The sequence below is a fragment of the Typopeltis vanoorti genome, chromosome 16 (assembly GCF_054136105.1).
Source record: "Typopeltis vanoorti isolate ZY-2024b chromosome 16, IOZ_Tvanoo_1.0, whole genome shotgun sequence".
Classification (NCBI taxonomy): domain Eukaryota; kingdom Metazoa; phylum Arthropoda; class Arachnida; order Uropygi; family Thelyphonidae; genus Typopeltis; species Typopeltis vanoorti.
This window is the reverse complement of record NC_143564.1, coordinates 78259586-78281995: the sequence shown is the minus strand read 5'-3', so window position 1 is coordinate 78281995 and position 22410 is coordinate 78259586. Positions and strand designations below refer to the sequence as shown.

The following is a 22410-nucleotide window of genomic DNA, read 5'->3' as shown; positions in this document are numbered from 1 at the left end:
TCAGATGTGGTATTTGGAATCTATAGAAAACATTTTCTAGCCATTCCAGTATTGTTTCAATCCGACCATTTGTGGGAAGGCGAAGCACAAAGAAGAAGAAAACGTGTGGGAATTATTTTTCGCATGAAGCATTCTCTGTTTAGATGAAATTGAATAAAGTCTGGGATTTAGGCTACATATAAGTTCTCCGTGTAGTTGAATTTTGTTTTTAACAAGCACATTTTTATTGGAAAAGGTATTCGAACTGTGTTAATATTAATTATTTCCAACAGCAGAATAGAGTTTAATGATATTTGGCATTTAGGATCCCTGTTAAAATGTGTCAAGTTATTTCACTATTAGTTTAAATCAGAACTTTTTAGTCCCAAAATTAAGTGGCAAAATCGCCTTTCATTTTTGAAAAGGCGATTTTCTGGGCATAACCCAGAAACAGTTGAAATTTAAATAAAGAGAGAAATGACCGCTAAAATCATAAAAATCAGTGTAGTGGTACTTTGCATATAGGCTAGAGTATTTCTGCCTGGTCTCTGATAAGATATAGGAATACATATATGAAACGTATTCATATACGTATAAGTGAATCACGCCGAAGTGAATTACTTTACATTTACTGAAATACGTTCTAAGTCACGAATAGATTTCGATTTTTTTGAGAACCGAGGTACACTTTCTTTTAGTAGACTGCCAAGACTGATTTTACAGTCTTGGCGGTGTTTCGGCAAAATGAGGAAGGGAGACCGGAGGCTAGACACTACAGAGGGTAAAGTCCCCAAGGGCAGTATTAGGTTATAAACCGGCTCGTAATCCGATGCAGGTGATCATAAAAGTTAAGTCACGCCTTTCATTTTTGTCTATGCCAAGAATTGGGTATTTTAAAAACTACCCGAGCATTCTTCCGAACAATTAAGAGTGTTTAAATAATTATCAAAATTTGTACGGTATATCCGTATAGTAAGCTCGTTATAAGAGTGAGTAGTTGTATGGGAATACAACTGCTCACTTTTATAACGAGAGCATTTGTATTATTATTATTATTATTATTATTAAGAGAGACCTCCAGGGAGTCAAGAGACTCATCGAGGGAGGCCACATACTATATACATCAGATATCATACTTATTGTTGAATTCATTCACACTGCGTACACTCATAACATCCAATGACAATCCATTCCAATCACGCACCACCCTATGAGAGTAAAATCTAGTCCTCACCCCTTTCTTAGCGGCCTTCATTCTCAGCTTCCAAGGATGCCCACTCGTTCTTTCCCCATCCTCCATAAATTGAAAAATTTCATCAGCTGAAATCTTGTATGACCCTTTCAGAAGTTTGTAAGTCTCCATCATATCTCTCCTTTATCCTGTCTGCAGTCTACAAATTCTCAATCTGTCTTCATACTCAGTATTCCACAATCCTGATATCATTTTTAACACTCTCCTTTGTGCTCTCTCTCTCTCTCTCTCTCCCTCTCCAATATATCAGAATCACAACCGAAACCAGGAGACCAGACCTGCACACAATGGTCCAAGTGAGCTCTTATTAAGGCCTTGTAAAGAGGCAAAATAACATCCTTATGTTTACATGTGAACGTTCGTTTCAACATTGCAATTATATTTTGAGTTATATTTGCAATCTTTGCCACATGATCCCTAAACTTCAACTTCCTATATATTAACACCCCAATATCTCTTGCCTCATCAGCTTCTTCTAGCCTAATCCCACCAATATAATATGACATTGGATATCTAATGACGCCGAAGTGAATGATTTTACATTTACTCACATTGAACTGACACCCATTTTCCCATGCCCACTATTTCAATCTATTCGAATCATTCTGCAAGTACTGTATATCAACAGCATTCCTGATTACCCTACCTATCTTTGCATCATCAGCAAATAGCTGTATGTCGCTGGTCAAATCCTTCCCAGTATCATTAATGTACAGATTGAATAACAGTAGACCTAGCACTGATCCTTGTGATACACTACTGGTTACCTTAAATCTTGCAGACACATCCCTCGTATACCACTTTTTGATATCGGTTTTGTTATTGTTTTATTATATGTTTTATTATTATTATTTTCCTTAGTAATGTTTCCCTTCACTTACCCAAGAAATGAAATGTATGGTGGCGGTAATTCAGCAATTTATTCATAGACTTCGAATTACGTCTTTCTAATCAGTACATAAATAAGAGATAATAGTTTGCTGCCTGGTCAAGAAATGGCATCAGATATACACATTTACATTTACAAGATTGCAAATATAGCTCAAAAGATAATTGCAATGTTGAAACGAACGTTCACATGTAAACATAAGGATGTTATTTTGCCTCTTTACATCAGATATACAATATTTGCGCTAAGGCGATTGATGGAGAAATATAGAGAGATGCAAGTGGATCTGCACATGGTGTTTATAGACCTGGAAAAGGCATACGACAGAGTGGCCAGGCAGGGTATGGAGGTGTATGAGGAAGAAGAGGGTGTCGGAGAAATACGTGAGGTTGGTGAAGGAGATGTATGATGGAACAGAAACTCAGGTCAGGTCTAGTGTCAGCATGACAGAAGGGTTCCCTATTGTCGTAGGGCTACACCAAGGGTCAGCTCTGAGCCCCTACCTCTTTGACCTGGTCATGGATGTACTAGTGGAGGATGTCAAGAAGGAGGCACCATGGAGCATGCTGTTTGCCGATGACATTGTTCTATGTGAATCATCCCGAGAGAAGCTTGAAAATACCCTGGAAGAGTGGAGAAAGGCATTGGAGAAGAGCGGCATGAGAATTAACCGGGTGAAGACTGAATATATGTCAACGGGGAGTGACGAGGATATCGTCATACGACTCCAGGGTGAAAGGCTAATTTCAGGGAAGAAATTCAAGTACCTTGGGTCAGTTGTCGAGAGGAATGGTGACCTGGATGAGGAAATACAGCACCGAATGACATGCGGGTGGATGAATTGGAGGAAGATGAGCGGGGTCCTGTGCGACAAGAGAGTGAGTTGTAAGAGGAAAGGAAAGCTCTATAAAATGGTGGTGAGGCCGGCGATGCTCCATGGTGCGGAGACGTGGCCTATAACCAAGGCACAGGAGAGGAAGATGGAGGTAGCGGAGATGCGGATGTTGAGATGGATGAGTGGTGTGACAAAGAAGGACAGGATAAGGAATGACTACATCAGAGGGACGGTTAAGGTGGGACCATTTGGCAAGAAGATACAAGAAAGTAGGCTGAGGTGGTTTGGTCATGTTGAGAGGAAGGGTGAGGAGTATGTTAGTAAACGAGTGAAGTATATAGAGTTGGAGGGAAGGAGGAAAAGAGGTAGGCCCAAGCTCAGGTGGAGGGATAAGATGACAGAGGATCTTAGGGAGAAAGGATGGAGTCCGAAGGATGCTCTGGACCGGAGAACTTGGAAGAGGAAGGTTAAAGATTGGTGCGCCGACCCCGTTTAACATGGGATAAGGCAGAGTGAAAGAAGAAGAAGAAGAAGAAGAAGACATCAGATATACAAAATATATATACATTTTTGCGCAATAGAAAAATATATCGCCAAAGAAGTAGGAGAACATGTCCCTTCTACCTTTGTCTTTTTCAGTACAAAAGTGTACAAAAGGTACAAAATATATCATTATTTCGCCTTTTTAGTTTAGTTCATACCATTACAGATGAGATGTTGCTAAAATCCAGTGATGAAGTAATATCATATTACATGGTAATTAGCGAGTGATGTAACATTGCTGATATTTAGTCATAAACTGAGAATCGTGGGTTCTCTCACGTTAAACTTATCTAAAAAATATCCATCATTTATCTTTATTCATTAGAATTAATTTCTTAGAAAATGTTAACTCTCTTACCGCAAAGTCCTGTGATATCCATCTTTGGTAGATTTCGAGCTTTTAAGACGACCACCGTCAGCCGGTTTGCAGCTGGTTGATAGCATAAGGATACTAAAAGTTCTCCACGGCCTTGTGAACGAATCTAAAAAAATGATAGTTATATTATCTGAAATGTGAATATATTTGAACTGCATTAGGATATTTCAAATCGTTCATCATCAGAAATTCATTAACCATATTATTAATTGCTATTTATTACTTAAACAAACACCTACAACTAAAAAATATAAGGGAATGAATCACTAACGTTGCAAATCTTGCTTTTATTTTTAAAACTATTTTAATGAAAAAAAGGTGCTGAGCAGCTTCCGAAATTTTAGCTGAGTGACGATATTAATGTGTCAGAGGTTTCCAGACTTTAATGATTTTCTCTGGAGCCAAAGACTTATCATGGTAGACCTGTACTAACAAATTATTCACACATTACCTATTATACTTTTCCTTGAACTCATTTACTAATGAGTTAGCAAATAGTTAGAGTGTTCTTCACCAAGTAATCCCATGAGATGCTTTAGCCCCACAAAGAATTCAGAACCACCTCAACAAACCCATTCCTTTCATTCACCATCCGCTAACCAAAAAAATCTAATCCTAGAATCTTTGCTAATCACAGTTGCCAGGAGTGATCCATTGTTCATGTATTGAATAGTCTTCAGTGTCAATCCTACAAAACCTCTTTAATAAATTATAACACTTTGCACTTTTCTCTTCCATTTGACAAACCTACTCTACACAACTCACTTCAACCTTCAGAACAGCTTTTTGCAGGTAGGAAAAATCCTGTCATTTCTTCATCAGACCCAATAACCCATCTTCAACTGAGAAGCTGTCATAAAGGTTCCTCTCTCTCGAATCGAGGTCTTTCCACTAAACAACATCATCTCTGCTGACCGCGCTAAGGAGGGAAGGCGCATTTTTCAGACCCTTGAAATGTAATCATAGTCGACTATAGCAAGCTTCACACTCAGTGATTTTTTACAAGATTGTAGCAATTTATTCCAACTTTTATATTAAATTAGTTAATAAAACCATTGTTGTGCAGAAAAGCTGAAACATGATTGAAACACGCTTTTAAAAGTTCTGTGTATGTCAGTAATGAAGCACACACTTTTAAGACTTTTGAGTGGGTGTTGCGAAAAGCTTATCTATCTAACTACCATCGTTTGGTTTGCCTTCACCCTTTGTAATGGAGCTCAGTGGGTATAGACCAAGTCCTTTGGTCGAAAAGACCTGAGTGTGATTCCCTTCTATGACGTGAGAAACCTTTATCAGGTGTTTCCGACTAAGGTTAAGTTATTATTATTATTATTATTATTATTATTATTATTATTATTATTATTATTATCCATGACACCTCCAAGGAGTCCGAAGACTCATCGCGGGAGGACACCTACAACTGTCTCAACTACTACACCGAACCTCTACTACGAATCATCTCCATCAACGCCATCTAGCGCCCACCTCCACCACTACCACAACTAGTATTTTTTGTCTGTAAATTGCGTGTGTTCTGAAGGGCCGATTTGTCTGTATGCGGGATGAAAAACCCGAGTTTCCGGGAGAAAAAACTCTGCTACCTCCGTATGAGATCGGCGGCAGTGCTCAAGCATTCTTAACTTCCGTCTTCCAGAACCATTGTTTCAATATTAATCTCCAGGGACTGCTCAGTGAGATGATAGCCTAATGAGTTTTGATGTTAACAAAATACTGTACTGTCCTTGCCCGCTTCTCACAAAAATTCGCTTCACTTTCCTTATCATAATGTTCATATCATCGAAAGATCAGTTTTCTCTTTTCAACTGACATTTACTTTCAACTTTTCATAAAACAAGCAGGTTACACCTCTAGCTTATCAGCCTAAGATCAGGCTGCAATGAAACTATTCTCACAAAATCCTCCATAAAATTCATTGATACTTTCCAGTTGAGTCAACAATATAATGCGCTATCTCGCATAAACGGACCTTAGGACTTCATTGGGCCAATGAAATTATCAATCATCATACTTCGATGAGTTCCGTTCCGGCACCCGTCTTCAGGGCTGGCAAGTGGAGGGATATAGGGCCCAGTCGGTCAGGAAAGGGAGCATAGGACCCGACTATGTCGCACATTCTCTCTCTCTCTCTCTCTCTCTCTCTCTCTCTCTCTCTCTCTCTGTGTGTGTGTGTGTGTGTGGCAATATTATTAGCTGGTCTGCTTTTTTTTCACTGCTGCACGAATCCCCTCTCATGGGCCAACTACAAACTCATCGAACAATATCCTCCTTCTTCTCGACTGGGGTCGTTTAAGGATTAAAGTGAGGTAACTAGGATGAGATTTCCACATAGCCTTTAAGGAGTGCAGAGAAGCAACTAGGGGATTCATACCTAATGTTCAGTTCAGTTCATACCTTCATGAGGTGTGTTCCATTAATATGTATCCACTGGGTACTGAACGAACAAGGATTGACTGTGCGTTTGAGACTTAGCCGATTAAAATGCATTCTGCATCGACTTGAACCCAAAACAAACATGATGGTACAACGTAGTGAAATTTCATGCTGGGTGGGCGCGTTGTGCGGTTGAACCCCCCCCACACACACACACACAATCCGGTAGTTTTCATAAGGAAACAGTGAAAAGTCAACTACCGCACAAAGACAACGTTAGAAGAACTGAAGTAGGTACCATCAACATATGAAGTATCGAAGGAAAGGAAATCGATTCTGGTAGAACTAGGGATGTACCACATGGATATATTTGGTGAAAATGAAACAATGAAGACGAAAACAGGCGTGATCCTCCCAAATAATAAATATAAGATGCTAACAAAGATAGACCTCTGAGAAATTTCAAAATGAAACTTATTTGTACCTATGATCCCACAGAAGGTTGTACTAAGGAAGAAGTGAAGGAATTTTTTTGAATCATTAGAGAAAGTAACTGACATAAAAAAAATGCAAAAGCAGGTCCTTATTGGAGATCTAAACAACAGCGTAGGAAATGAATCGTAGGAATATCGAAAGGGATGAGCTTATTAATAATAATAGTAAGTATCTTCTGGATTTATGTTCAAGACATGGACTAGTCATTAATAACACTACGATTCATCATAAAGATGTACACGAATTCACATAAAAAGAAGACGCTAGAAAAAAAGAAGTTATTGACCAGGTTATTTTTGATATTGATATTTTCACGCTGGTTCATGATACAAGAGTATATTGGGAATTTGAAATTAAAAGTGTTCATCACTTAGTTTTAAGCAGGACAAAAATAAATCTATTGAAAAGAAAAACATGAAAATTATAACAGCAATTAAAGTCGAGCACTGTTTAGAGGTGAATTGATAACTTCTTGTCCGAAAACAAGAACCAAACCTTGGAGTCTAAGTGGCAGCATCTGAAACAAAACATTGATTCAACTAGGGAGGCATGTGGTGAGGTTATTTGGCAGGGTAGAAAAATCTGAACTCCCTGGTTGATACATGAAGTTAAAGAAGCAGTTGGGAAAAAGTAGAAAGCATATCAAAGTTCCTATCAAGTTAGTCGTCAGATGCCCCTCGAAAGTAGAGGGCAATGTAAGAGAGCTAAGCTGTGTGTAAAAGAGCTAAACAAAAGTCATGGGAAGAATTTGGTAAGAATATGGAAAACAAATATCATGAAAGTGGCAAAATATTCTAGAAGTACTGAAGAAACTTCAAAATGGGAAAAGATAATTGCAAATGGAATCAGGATGATACAGGCGACATGAAAACTGAAGATATTTAGATGTCTAGAGTTATTTTTGTAACGATTGCTAAATGAAACAAAAAGTGACAGAACGACAGTAGAAAATATTCGAGTCGAATGCAATCAGTAATAGATATCAATACCTGAAGAGAAAACAGACCATCAGAAACCTGAAATGTGGAATGACATTCCACCAAAATGCTCAAATATGCAGTTTTGAAAGTTTTACAGTGGCAACAGTGCATAAATCAGAAACCTAGTTAGAAGGGATAATTCTAGATCATTGAACTCTCATAGTTTCAATCTGTGAAAAAAAAAAGGAAATAAAACCAAATGTGAGAATTACAGAAGAATTTCTCTACTAAGTGTTCCAGGTAAAATAGACGCAAGCATACTTAAGAAGAATCTAAGAAAAAGTGTAAAACAGTTTCCCACATTTTCCACAAACTGGTTTCAGGCCAAATAGAGGTTGTCAGAATTTGATTTTCATTTCATTACAAATAGCTGAGAAATCGTAGGAATATAACAAGGATATGTCCTTAATTTTGTAGATCAGGAAAAAACGTACAAAGAGCCAAGAGAAAAGCTTTTCAAAACATTAAAATTATATGAGGTAAGTGGAACATTGTACAAAGCAATACATAGTCTGTATTATTATTCTTATTACGTGACACTTCCACGGAGTCCAAAGACTCATCGAGGGAGGGCACCCATTCTACAACTCTCCGTCTCCACCACTTCTATACCGAACCGCTGCTACCATCATCATCTCCACCAACGCCATCTACTGCCCCGCCACCACTAGTATTTTCACAGACAATCACAAACATCCATGCCCACACCAGGATTCGAACCCACAGCCTTTTGGCTGGAGAGCGGATACGCTAACCACTCCGCCAGCCAAGCCGCATTTAAGTTGCAAGTCAGCAGTTAGAATTGATGAAAATACGGGAAAACGGTTTCATATAAAATCAGATCTAAGATAAGGGTACACATTATCTCTACTGTTATTCGTCATATATAAGGATTGCAGGGGCGAATATTCCAGGTGTGCGGTGCTTATCCGCCGAATAGCAATATCACCGATATTATATTTTTGCATTTCTTTGTTAAAGACTCCCCTTCTCCAGACTTCGCGTGATTCCTAAAAGTAAGCGCAATATACCAAGGCTTCATGGAGAGGACACCTTTCAACGTGTAAACATTGCATCACATTCGCGTTAATATCCCCGGTGTGTTCAAAATACATACACCTTTGATCCCTTTGAAAAGATGTACAGATGACGCAGTGGGTCAAATTCTTAGCATTCTAGTAGTTTTAAACCGCACAGAAGGCGAGGCAGGGTGAGCTCTGAGACAGTAGCACCTAGAGGCTGTGATTGGTTATTGTTTCACCCAATCCAACTGAATGATGTCATTTGTCATGAGTCGCTATTTTTGTTTTCTGAGTTTCGTCTGTTTTGCATGCGTGAAGTGTGAACTGATGTGGTAGGCAAGTTTTTATATATAATGTAGACAAGTTTTTAATATATAATTTTCGATAAATTAATAACTTTTGTCCATATTTACAATGGAAAACAGTATTATAATCGAAGGAGGTAAGCCTCGTCCTCCTCTTCCAAATTTTACATCATTGAGTAATTCATGTATACCAACCAAATATATTATTCTCCTTCATTATTGTTTTCTAATATACAGTATCTTAAAACAAACACATTGTCCCCCACTCTGCACAGATTTGGTTACAATTAATTGATAAATTAAAGTATTCAAAGTTATCCTACAATTAATTGCATTAGACCAATTAAGATGAGCACTGATGTGCTATACACTCTTAAAACTTTTCATACATCGATAAAAATGCAATCATACAGTCAAACTGACGTGAATTTTTTGTTGTGGCTTATGCGCGGGTTGCATAAGCCACAACAGCACATCCACCCGAAATGGGCACGCGACACCACTGAAGGATTGCTTTTTGGGAGAAAATGGCATTAAACTTGGTATCAGAATCAGCTGGTGTGGTTCTTCTGAACAAATCCAGTGCAAGTCTCTGAGTAAATTGAATGATATCTGTAACAAATATTGTATGAAAAACCAACAAAAGACTAAAACTCTGAAAGTAGACAAGAACATAGAAAACTTCAGTTGTATTCTTCATGGAAAACCTATTGAGCACTTAAATATTTCAGTTATTTAGGCAATTTGGGGGGGGGGGGGGGATTGATATTAAAATATTTAAATTTGGGATTGACAAATTTAAATATTGAAAACATTCAACAGAAAGAGCAATGGTATGGTAGTGAGCAACCGAATAAATTTATATAGAAGAATAAGAAAAAAATTATCCAAAACACTAAACTCTGTGGCACTATAAAAGATGGTGTTCAGACCAATTTTAAATTATGGAAAAATTGACTCGGTGAAAAGAAGGCACCAATGGTAAAATCATCAGAATTTAAGATATGATGAAGAAAATTAACGTTATTAATATTTAAGAATGTTTGCATAGAGCTAATCAAAGGTGGGAACAGAATGGCTGAGCAGGGCTCGCCAGATTAGATTGTGCCCTGAGGCAAACAATTAAATATCGCCCCTGATGGATTATAAGACAAAAATATAAGAAAATCCCCAATTGCTATTTCGTTTTTATTACAAGAGAAACATTAATGCAAAACGATTACATAATAATATTAAATAAATGTTTGCTCTACGTGGATATCGCACAATAAAACTGTTTATAAGTTCTTCTAAATTTAAATTATTAGCTATGTCTGCGTCTATAGAGCTAGACCAACCAACCTTTCTTGGGTCATTGTTGTTAGCAAATAATTTTTAATCAGTTTAAGCTTGGAAAAAGTTCTTTCCGCACTTGCTACGCTAACAGGAATTGTTAGCGTAGCGACGGCGCCTACCGCAATATGGCTGAACGAGCGCCCTTATTAAGCCGCGTCGTGAGACAAGCTGCCTCTATGCTACATCCTGTCGACGGTACTATGACTGAGACAAGGTGAACAAAGCAGTTGTTTGATGCCAATACTACAGAAAAAAGACCCAGAGGAAGACCAAGATTAAGGTGGATTGATGCAGTCAGAAGTGTTCTAGAAGACAGAAAATAAGATATCCCAATAAAGTGCTGATAAGTGAGAGATTAATCTGAGTGAAAATTGTTGATGGGAGATTTGTAATAACGTGAACTTAATAATGTATCTTGTACACCCCTTGAGAGTATATTCAGGAAACCGATGATAATCCTCCTCCATTGCACCAGACTATTCTCTGGAACTGTTTTCCTCATCTAGTATTTCCCAAGGTGTCCAATCTACAGCTGTTTATAAAAAAAGAATATAAAGCAATAAGCTGAAAATAAATTATACAAATAAATGTAATGATCATTCAAGGTTATGGCTAATTATTAAACAAATGATATCATAGGAGAAGTACGTACTTCGTGACAGACAATTTCGATAATTTTATTGAGATAGATTTCTTTTTTTCTTTTTCTTTTAAATCTCTCTGGAATTGCTGTAAATGTCCGATGTTAAAAAGCACTGTATAATATTAAACAAAGGAATACTTTTCATTAGTGTCAACATAACGTATGTTTTTCTTTTCGTTTTCCTTAATCGCTTAAATAGTCCTTTCGTAATGTAGTTGGAAGAATGGCACGACATACCCTTCGTTGGAAAAGATCTGGATTCGATTCTTGTCACCAGCCGAAGAATCTATATACCTGGTTTTTTTCAACTGATGATAAGTCAACTAGTGTCATGCAGAAATAGCAGGGTTTTCTTAAACAACAAGAACAACAAAATAACTAAATAAATCGGTTCTCTCGGGTTCTTTCTCTGCTCTCTTCCATTGACATTGTAGTGGATAGACGAGCAATTTATGTTTCATTAAATTCCAATACTGTATTAGGAAGATAATGGCAAATTTTAATGGACAATTCAAGGCCTTCTCGAATATGATTGAAGAAGATACACATATCGGCCACTGAATTAGAAACCTTTTTGCAGATACACGCAAACTTCGCTTACGCTGCGTATACGCAAAATACTTGGTCATGTGCGTCACCATGTGCTCTGAGGTCACCTGTTATTACAATAAAGTGCTGATAAGTGAGAGATTAATCTGAGTGAAAATTGTTGATAGGAGATTTGTAATAACGTGAACTTAATAATGTATCTTGTACACCCCTTGAGAGTATATTCAGGAAACGGATGATAATCCTCCTCTATTGGACCAGACTATTCTCTGGAACTGCTTTCCTCATCTAGTATTTCCCATACTAGATGAGGAAATGGAAATTTAGTGGTTCCATTGAAATGGAACCACTAAATCAGTATATTCTGGTGAAGTTTGTGTAGATTAATTTTAGGATGATAAGGAAGGTGCCTAAAGGCTCACAGAATGGAACAGTGCTATCTGCGCGTGGTCTATTCTTTTAAGTTTATTTTCTGAAAATTTCATTGTGATCCTCAAAAACATAAAAACTCACTTTTAGATCACTGATATGAAAGTGACTGTGGTTTTAACGTACAGGAATGAAGAACATTTCACAGCACCAGCTTTCTGCACACCTTAGTACATCTAGAATGTTAACAGAATTGAGATGCCACGGGTATTAATCTGCTGGAGAAGTGGGAACTTAACGTTAGTACCCAGGCTTTGTCTCTTATTGCATTACAACAAAACAACACGGGATAGAATTGCCACCACATTGTTAAGCAAGAGGAAAAGATAGTAACTTAGGAGATTTGCTTTCTTTCTATTCCAGTAGTAAAGGCACAAAGGGAAGGTGTCTTCAAAGAATCATGGAACTAGACCAGCTTGTTTGGCGTATCTGCTCTGATAAACTACAAAGGCAGCTTGCAGTTGTGCTATGATATGAGCAATCAACTACATGATAGAGAAATCTGTAGTTCATGGAAGTAGTCAAGGGGTGTTTGAAGGAAGCTATAACTGGCTGAATTCCCAGCATCAAAGGAATTAACCGAATAAGTAAAACTAAAACATGAGCTAAAAAAATAAAATGTTGCAGACTCTATATCTTGTTAACGTGATGAGGCAGTCGTATGAGCAATACAAAGAAAAGATAAGATGTGTGACAACCATGGTGAGGAGGATGAAATCTGACTCTGCAAAGAAGTTAGCTAAACAAGTAAAAAGTAATCCAAGAGACTTATTTTCGCTGTGCGGTGAGTAAAAGGAAGAAAGATCGTGGTAGAAGAAGTTTAGTAAATATATACGATAAGAAAATGGCGGATGCGATGGAAATAACTGAGTTATTAAGTAATCATTTTAGAAAGGTATACATTCCTGACACACCCATTAGTTCTCTGAAATTTGAGAAGGGTGTGGTCAGGAAGAATGTGAGGCTGAGGTTCTTTGCAATAAGCTGCCAGTAGACATTGTGTATACGTCTCCGGTGAATGTTTTTAAGAAGTAAGATAAAAACTGAGGAATTACAGTTTCCAGGACTCTTGATGGCTCCCTGGAGGTGCCTACATATAATAATAATAATAATAATAATAGTATTTTTTTTAATAATCATATGTATTTATTTTATTTATTGCTAAAATATGTATACATACAATGAACATCTTGTGTGACATTGCACCTTATAATTTTACAGAGTTCAGCACTGAGTGCTGCAATTCCTACATTGGATTTCAATTAAAATTTTTAATAATACTTTTTTGCCTTTATATTATGTATTTACAACACATGTTCTTCTAATATTAACAATGAAGATTATATAAAATTTTTTGTATAATTTTTATTTTTTTATTTTTTTTAAAGTTTGAGAAAGAGTGATTATACATACAAATTTCTGCATTTGCTTATAAGGATTACTTGTAGATGAGTGAGGCAGGTTAATCCCACCTACTTCGAAGCTTGGGTTAGCTTTTATGAAGAGAGTGGGATTTAGCCTTCACTATTTGTGCTGTTGCTACTGTTTATGTATGGGATGTAGACATTGGATGCTAGTGATTTGTGATGTGTATATTAGTGTTAATGGTTTCTTAACTTTGTTGGTATATTTTCCAGAGTTCGTTTTTTAATGTTCTGTAGTTATCTACGTGTTTTAACTTTCTTGGTAGGTTGTTGAATTGCGTGGGTATCTGATGTGATCTCACAAAAGGACCGTATGAGTTGTTGAAGGGTGTGGAGATGTAGAGAGTTGTTGTAGGTCGTGTTATGCGATATGTGTCTCTGTTGTTTCGATAGGTGATGTTGAAGTAATTCCTTGTTAATGTCATGTAGTGTTTCAGGTTTTTAATGCTCAGAATTCTGTATATCGCCATTGCTTGTCGGATATTGGCTGTTGCGTGTAAGGTGTCCAGATCACTGTTGACACGATTTTCCTGTGTAGTGCTTCTAATTTTGTTAGGTGGCTGTTTGATATATTTGCATAGACTGTTATTCCGTATCTGAATAGGGATTCGCAGATACCGTGATATAGGAGTTTTTTTTTTTTTATGTTGGGTGGAATAATGTCTTTAACTTGGAAGAGTTTTGCTGCGATGATCCGGAGTTTGGTGTGTAGGTATTCTATGTTTTGTCCATTTAAGGTGGGAATCTATATAGAGACCGAGGTATTTTGCGTGTGTTACAGGTTGATTTCCGAACATTGGCAGGTATTTTTGTTGTTAATGCAGCGGTATGTGTGACAATGTATCGATAGTGATGCGGGGCGTATGATTCTTGGGTTGTGTATTATCAACATCTGTGTTTTGGTGCTGTTGATTGGTGCCGTTAGAATTGCGTTTTGGTGGAAGTTGTGATTTCGTTTAGGTCTTGTTGTGCTTTGCAGAGAGCTGTGTTAATGTCTGTGTGGATTGCTAGTAGTGCAGTGTCATCTGCGTATTGAAATATTTGACTTCTTATGGATATGTTATGAACATCTTTAATGTATATGTTGAATAATAATAATAATAATAATAATAATAATAATAATAATAATAATAATAATAATAATATACAAATGAAATGTTACCTATTTTAGCTTCTATTCATATTTCTCGAATTTTAATAATAAATTTATAATGCCTATGTAGCTCAGTGGAAATGGCGTTCCCTTAGGAACCATTTAGGAACTTTTTCTAAGACCTTCTTAGATCAGTTCCTGAGTTAGTCGATCTCTTGCCCGGGAAAGTGGATTTTTTGTCTCCTGAACTCAAGAAAATCGACCGTAGGGCCCACAGTATTTCAGATAATAACATATTGCATTAGGGACCATGAAATTTTTACATCTGGTATATTTTCAGAATTCATAGTATTAGAATAATTATATACGGTTATTCTAAAATAATTAATGGCTTTGTTGTTGTATTAATTAACTTAAGCAAATTACAACCCCATATCCTTCTATACAAAACAAAAACAACAACAGCAAAAAATATAAGTAAAGATTGATGGTAGTTTAAATGAAATTTATGAAGGAAAGCAAAATATACTCTAGCTGATCATAAAAAAAAAAGGAAGAAATAATGAAAAGATTAAACCAGGAACAAATAATAGAGAAAACCAGTTGGATTGAGCTTGTTAGAAGAATGTAAATAGAAAGACTAACTAAACGCTTTTTTTTTCATTTTTTCTATTTATTTATTCGTGTGTGTGTGGGGGGGGGGTTCCTCTGTTCCTCAACCGCCCCTAAGGACTGGTTGAGCCCTCCTAATGAGGGATTAAGTATGTATTTTTTGACTGTAGCAGCATATATTCAAGAGGCCGGTTTTTGCCTGTTCTGAGGGACGACAAACCCGAGTTTTCCGGGAGAAGAAATCCTCTACCTCCGTATGAGACCGGCTAACTCACCTTTAGTTCGAAAGAGACCAGATAAAGATTCCTCACGTCGTGGACGGGAATCGAACCCAGGTCTTTCTGACCAAAGGGCTTTGTCTATGCCAACTGAGCTACGGAGGCTCTTCTTTTTTTCTATAAGCCAACCTAATCATCGATTAGAATCAAATTTATAACAGTGCTTCTTCTGGCAGTCTATAGAAACACACGATATTTATTATACACTTCTGCAAAAATAAATTTGCACAGCTTAAAAGCTGTGCAAATTTATTTTTTTTTAAAGAATTTATTCATTTATAATAATCAAATTGATTTATTAAATGAAATAAAACCCTGCTAGATTATACGTATGTTGTATTATTTTTTAGTAATATAACAAATAAAATAAGCAGATATGATGCCTTGTTATTTCCCTTTAAAAAGGAATATACGTCACTCTAAATCCTAGTTTTTGAAAATCGATAGCCTGTATCCATGTCGCCATCGCTGCAGTTAAGTGCATTTCTGCCGCCTACTAGACTAAAAGCAAAGGAGAATACGGCAGTGTTCTTAATTAACTAGTATGTATATCGTAAGTTCTATAGTCCTCTTCATTAAACTAACATTGCGGTTTCAAGACGGTCCATAACTAATGCCTGAATTCTGATCTTGCCAATCATCAGTGGGACGAGGAACAACCTCTTCAAATTCAGTGATGCCAAAACTCATCTTTGTCTTCCTTCCCTTAAAAAAGATCTCATTTCAATTTCGTTTACCTTTAATAATACCTAAATCTTTAGAGAAGATCAGATCTCTCTCTTTCTCTCTCTCTCTCACTCACCTGGAACAGCCTTCCAAGAATACAACCTCCAATTGTTCTTCAAAAAGCGATTTTGCCACCTCTCCCACAAGTAATCAAGTTAAATAGGACGGATTGGAAGATAAATATGATCATTTAGCAATCCAGTTAGTAATTGTTTCCTATGCACGTATTGCGATTTAGATACGTAGTCTAGTTCTCTTCTCAGACCTTTGAACAATATTCCGTGGTGTTACTGTTGGTTTAAGTCTTCGCCTTAACTGAAAATATTTTTCAACCCACACAAAAAAAGTCTAAAGCCTAACCCACTTGGTTAGACTTTATTTTATTTGTTTATTTTTTTATTTTTATTTTTATTTTTATTTTATTTTATTTATTTATTTTTTGTTAAGCTAGTTCAATTTTTGAGAAATGCTTAGACGATTTCTCAAAGGCTGTATTTCCCCTAATCATCATCATCATCATCAACTTCCTGATATATATACCCTCAAGGGGTGTACAGGATATGATAGTATTACATAAAAAATTACATCATTACCAACTTCCTATCTACAATTTTCCTCCAAATCAGTCTGTTACCTGTCAAGACTACAACATTATCAGATCTTATATTTTTATCTTCTAAGGCACTTTTACTGTATCAATCCTTCTATATCTTGGTCGTCCTCTGGGTCGTTTTCCTGCCAACCTGGCAGAAAACACTTGTTTTGCTAATCTTTCCTCTCCCAGTCTGTTTAAGTGATCATACCACCTGAGATTAGCTCTGTTAACGCATTCCTGGATGCTGACAATGTCAAGTTCTTTCATAATATCCTCGTTTTTAATATGATATTGCCATTCATGCCATCTGTTCATGCCCCTAATCTTTCTCAGGACTTTCATATATGCGGTCTCTAGTCTTTGGTCAAGTGCTTTACTTCTGACCCAACTCTCAGATCCATAAGTTAAAATTGGCTTGAATACTGTCTTGTATACAGCTAATTTAGTGTTTTGACTAATTTCTCTCTTATTCCATATAAATTTATTCAGCTGACTTCTACCATACCAGCTTTGTTGATTCTGTTGTCTATTTCCATATTAATTTACCAACTTCACTAAAAATAAAATCGTGCCTAAGTAGTTGACAAGTTTTACTTGTTCTATAGGTTCTCCATTCACAATGCAGTTAATATTGTCAATGTTTCGGCCTATTTTCATTGTCTTTGTCTCCTTTTTTTTAATGCTGACCTTCATACCATATCTATTACAACAGCTATTCAATTTAGTCAGAGATTCTGGCATATGTAGCAGATTTATTTAGAAATATAACATCATCTGCATAAAGCAAAGAGCTGAGATTATCATCTCCAATTTTGATATCAGGTTAAATACCACTTTCCTTCATAATGTGATCCGTATAGATAATGAATAAGAGGGGATAACGTATATTCTTGTCTGACACCAGATTTAACATTAAACCTCCTTTCTGTACTTCCTTCAATCCTAACTGCTGACTTACAACTCAAATAAAGACTAAGTATTGCTTGATATAATGTCCCGTTGACACCATATAATTGTATGGTGTCAATGGGATATAACTGTATTACAAATACAGTTATATCCCATTGACACATCTACAAAACGTAAATACAGAACTTTGTTATATTTCCATGCTTTCTTAATTATCTGTCGTTAAGTAAAAATCTGATCCTGGCAGCCTCTATTTGGTCTGAATTAATCCAGCTTGTTCTTCACCAATTTCTCTTCCAGAATCCTTCTCAACCGTTTCTCAAGTATACTTGCGTATATCTTAACAGGAACACTCAGTAGAGAAATACCTCTGTAATTCTCATTCAGTTTTATTTCCCTTTTTATATATAGGTACTATGAAGGCTCTACTCCAATCATCTGGAATTAGTCGCTCTGTGCAGGCCTTCTGAACTATGCAGTGCAGCCACTGTAAGACTTTTATACCTCCCTACTTGAGCATTTCTGGTCGAATATCATCTACTCCTGCTGCCTTTCCAATTTCAAGCTTTTGATGGCTTTTTTCTACTTCAAGTATGGATTTGTATTCCTGGCTGCATGCCTGGTCAGTGTTTTTACCACTGTGCTGTCATCACTGCTTGTTTCATTTAGCTATTTTTAGAAGTAATTACTCCATACTTCAAGGATATGTTTTTCTCCTGTTTTCATCTCACCTTTAGCATCTCTAATTCCTTTTACAGCATTCTTTCCTCCATTTCTGAGCTTGTTTAACAACAGAATATCTTGTCACCTTCTTGATATTTATTTTCTATGTTTCTTACCAAAGTCCCTAATGACTTTTGTTTAGCTAGTTTTACACAGTGTTTAGGTTTAATACATTTGTCTCTGTATTCTTTAAGAGCACAAGCTGACTTATTTGTCAGGAACGTTTGATATGCTTTCTTCTTTTTCTTCACTGCTTCTTTAACTTCCTGTGTCCGTCATGGAGTTCTGATTTTTCTATCCTTACAGACAACCTCACCACATAATCAATCAGTATTTTCTTCAGGGCTTACCCCTGAATCTCCAAGGTTTGGTTCATGTTCTCAAACTCTTTCATTTTTTTATTCAATCATGCTTGTGTATTTTAGTCTACAGTTCAGATCTGAGAGCTGCTCTACTTTTATTCGCTTTAAAACATTCTTACATGTTATTCTTTTCAATATGAAATTCAATTTTATCCTGCTCAAGACTAAATAGTGATCACTTCCAATTTCAAATCCTCTGTACACTCTGGTGTCCTGCACCAGGGAGAAAACATCGCTATCGACAATAACATAGTCAATGAGACTTTTCTTATTCCTTGCCTCTTCTCTCCATGTGAATTTGTCCACACTTTTATGTTGGAATATGGTGTTAGTAATAACCCGGCCATGTCCTGAGCAGAAATCCAACAAGTATTTGCCATTATTATTAGCTTTGCTCTTTTCTCCAAATTTTGCCAATATATTTTTATATGCCTGACAATCATTTCCTACTCTGCTATTTAGATCCCCAACAAGGACCAACTTTTCCTTTTTAATTATGTCATTTGCTTTCTCTAAAGCCTCAGAAAATTCCTCCATTTCTACCCGAGCAGAACCTTCTATGGGGCCATAGTACAAATACGTCTAATTGTCCGGTTTCCCATTCTCATATTTGGCCACATTACTCTACTCGAGACTGTCTGCCATTCAAGATTAGCCTCGTATTTAGTGTTGAATACTATGGCTACTCCTTCTTTTTCCTTGATTGTCATTGCCTGAATATAACATTTGTATTTATTGCTCAGAAAGATCTCACCAGTTTTTGTCATTTTTGTTTGAGTCACCCCTGTTATGTCGATCTGGTACTTATCCAATTCCTCAGGTTGCTCCATTTCTTTACCTTACAGGCTTCTTATGTTGATAGTACCTATCTTGAACTGAGATGATGTGGAGTTGGGGTGGGTGTTAGGATTTGTTTCAGTAGCTGACTTTTCACTGTTTTGCCCTTGTTTAGACTACAACCTCGAATTATTCAAAAAGCGATTTTGCCACCTCTCCCACAAGTAATCAAGTTAAATAGGTCAGACTGGAAGAAAAATATGATCAATTAGCAATCCAGCTAGTAACTGCTTTACTCTCTTCTTATGCACGTATTGCGATCTAGACATGTAGTCTAGTTCTCTTCTCAGAGCTTTGAACAATATTCCGTGGTGTTACTGTTTGTTTAAGTCTTCGCCTTAAACTGAAAACATTTTTCAACCCACACAAAAAAAGTCTAAAGCCTAACCCATTTGGTTAGACTTTATTTTATTTGTTTATTTGTTATTATTATTATTTTTGTGAAGCTAGTTCAATTTTTGCGAAATGCTTAGGCGATTTCTCAAAGATTGCATTTCCCCTAAGCGATAAGTGTTATTATTATTTAGCGTTTATCTAAGAAGAATACATGCATATTACCACACACACAAAAAAAAAACAAAAAAAAAACATACAAGACAACAACATGCATAAAAAGAATACAGTAGTATGACGTGACACTGTAGTCATATATACATATAAAAATATACTAATAAGCATAAAATTAAAATTGATTATCTAAGTTCGACAACCAGTCAACAGCATCAGTGGAAACTGTTATGAAGTCAGATACTGGTCCCATGAAGCTCTGTGAAGTCAGATGTGATATGTTGTATAGTTTGGTTATCCTCACCACAGTCATAAGATGAGTTTGGTCTTATACCCCAAGTAAATAAGGAAACTCCGTGGTTGGTGCGAACCCTATTTAGGGAGGTCCATATTTTTCGAGGTAGGGCGAACCGTGATGGAGGGCTGTTTGGGTTAAAGACAGTCTGCCAGATTACCGGCACTTTGGCAGCCCATTTCGTCTGTCATGCTATTGTTGTATCATAGCCCTCGGTGACAAGTTGTTGTGCCGTTATAATAGGCGGATGTCTTGACTTAAGCCTGTGCGATGTAAAGCTGTCAATATTAGGATGTATAGGAAGCAGTGGGTTCCGGCAAATTTTGTTATATTCGCGAATCAGGTTGTCTTGGCGTCGTAGTTGTGGCGGTTGTGTGTGGCTCAGAACTGGTAGCCAATATGATGGAGTAGTCTTTATTGTTCCAGAAATTATACACATTGATTCAACACAGTATCAATTAATTTAATGTGTGCGCTGTTCAGCCAAATAGCTGAGCAGTATTCAGCAGTTGAGTAGACGAAGCCCAGAGCAGATGTCCTTAATGTGGGAGCACAAGCTCCAGGTTGTTCCGACAAGTTTATGTAGTATGTTATTTCTAGTTCTGAGTTTGGCAGCAATATTGGAGAGATGTCTATTAAAGGAGAATGTTCTGTCCGGGGTTATGCCCAGATACTTTGGATTAAAATTATGCGGTAGTATGTTCCCATTTAGTGGCACTCTTATGATGTCTCGTGCCATGCTATTGTTCAAATGGAAACAGCACGTTTCAGTCTTGGTAGTGCTTGGAATAAGACGCCACTTCTCAAAGAAGTGGTTTAGCTCCTCTAGGTCACTAGTTAGTATGTATATATATATATATATATAAGTTTACAAACTTATATATATATATATATATAAGTTTGTTTTATTTACCTTGGGAATAATGTATATTAGGGTTACCAAGTAATTTTATAAACTTGGTTATTTTACTCCTAATCTCAAGTAAGCAAACAGTTAAGTTTGCGCCTGAACGTAGTTCAAGATTAAAGGTGATGCAACACCAGGGCAACTCATTGAAAAGGTGGTTAAAGCTCTGATCACTATTCTTAGTATTTTCCATAATGTAAAGCACATCTCACTAAGAGATGTATATACTGCAATACATTATGGGTGGGGGTCACTACCCAGACCGGTTTCAACCTTTTTTGAGGTCTCCTCAGTGAGTAGCTAGACTCTAAATACCAAGGTGTTAGTAATACAGAGCCTTATCAACTTCACCTATACAAGTTGCTACAAGGTGTTTTTATTTTGAATAAGAATCTCTGGAGGAGATATATATGTAAAGAGATATAGATGTAAATATGTTTTTTTTTTTTACCTTGGGAATAATGTATATTACGGTTACCAAGTAATTTTATAAACTTGGTTATTTTATTCCTAATCCCAAGTAAGCAAACAGTTAAGTTTGCGCCTGAACGTAATTCAAGTCTAAAGGTGGTGCAACACCAGGGCAACTAGTTGCCCTGGTGTTGCCGTCATGACAGTCTGTCATGATGGCAATGCAGCATGCTCTGTCGCATTTTACCCGACATATTTCAGATTATCTAAATCGTCACTCCAGTTAGTCGAAGAAGTCCTTGTCCTTGGCCAACTAGATCTTTTGATCATAACTCTTAATTCTATTGAATATGAGGAGACGTGAAGAGTTAGTCTATATGCAAACGATAAACGATAAAAAGGCATTGCACTACACAATTTTGGAAGCTTCCGACTACAATCGAAACGACCAATAATAAAACAAGACAAGCATGATTCTTAGATGTAGAAACTTGTATCGAAATAGAACCAAACTACACAGTCAACTATTTTGACAGCAGTAGTAGGTCGGGCACTTCTGACCAGATCAAGATCAAAGATAAGGAAGCGTGACGTGATTGGTTGATAAGAAGATTACGTCATTGTGTTTGTGACGTCATGAGTTTGGGATGTTTGGAATTTCCCTGTGCGCATATGTGTCAATGGCTTCAGTTCATGTGTTATGGTTGG

General features: G+C 36.7%; 1 protein-coding gene across 1 annotated transcript in view; it reads right to left on the bottom strand.

The window, feature by feature from the left end:
- The window catches only part of Syt4 (Synaptotagmin 4), a 124972-nt gene that overhangs the window by 23474 nt on the left and 79088 nt on the right, over positions 1 to 22410 (bottom strand). Inside the window, exon 3 of the mRNA XM_090406471.1 lies at positions 3857 to 3980. Coding sequence (XP_090262597.1) covers positions 3857 to 3980 — 124 coding nt within the window. The remainder of the gene's footprint in view (positions 1 to 3856; positions 3981 to 22410) is intronic.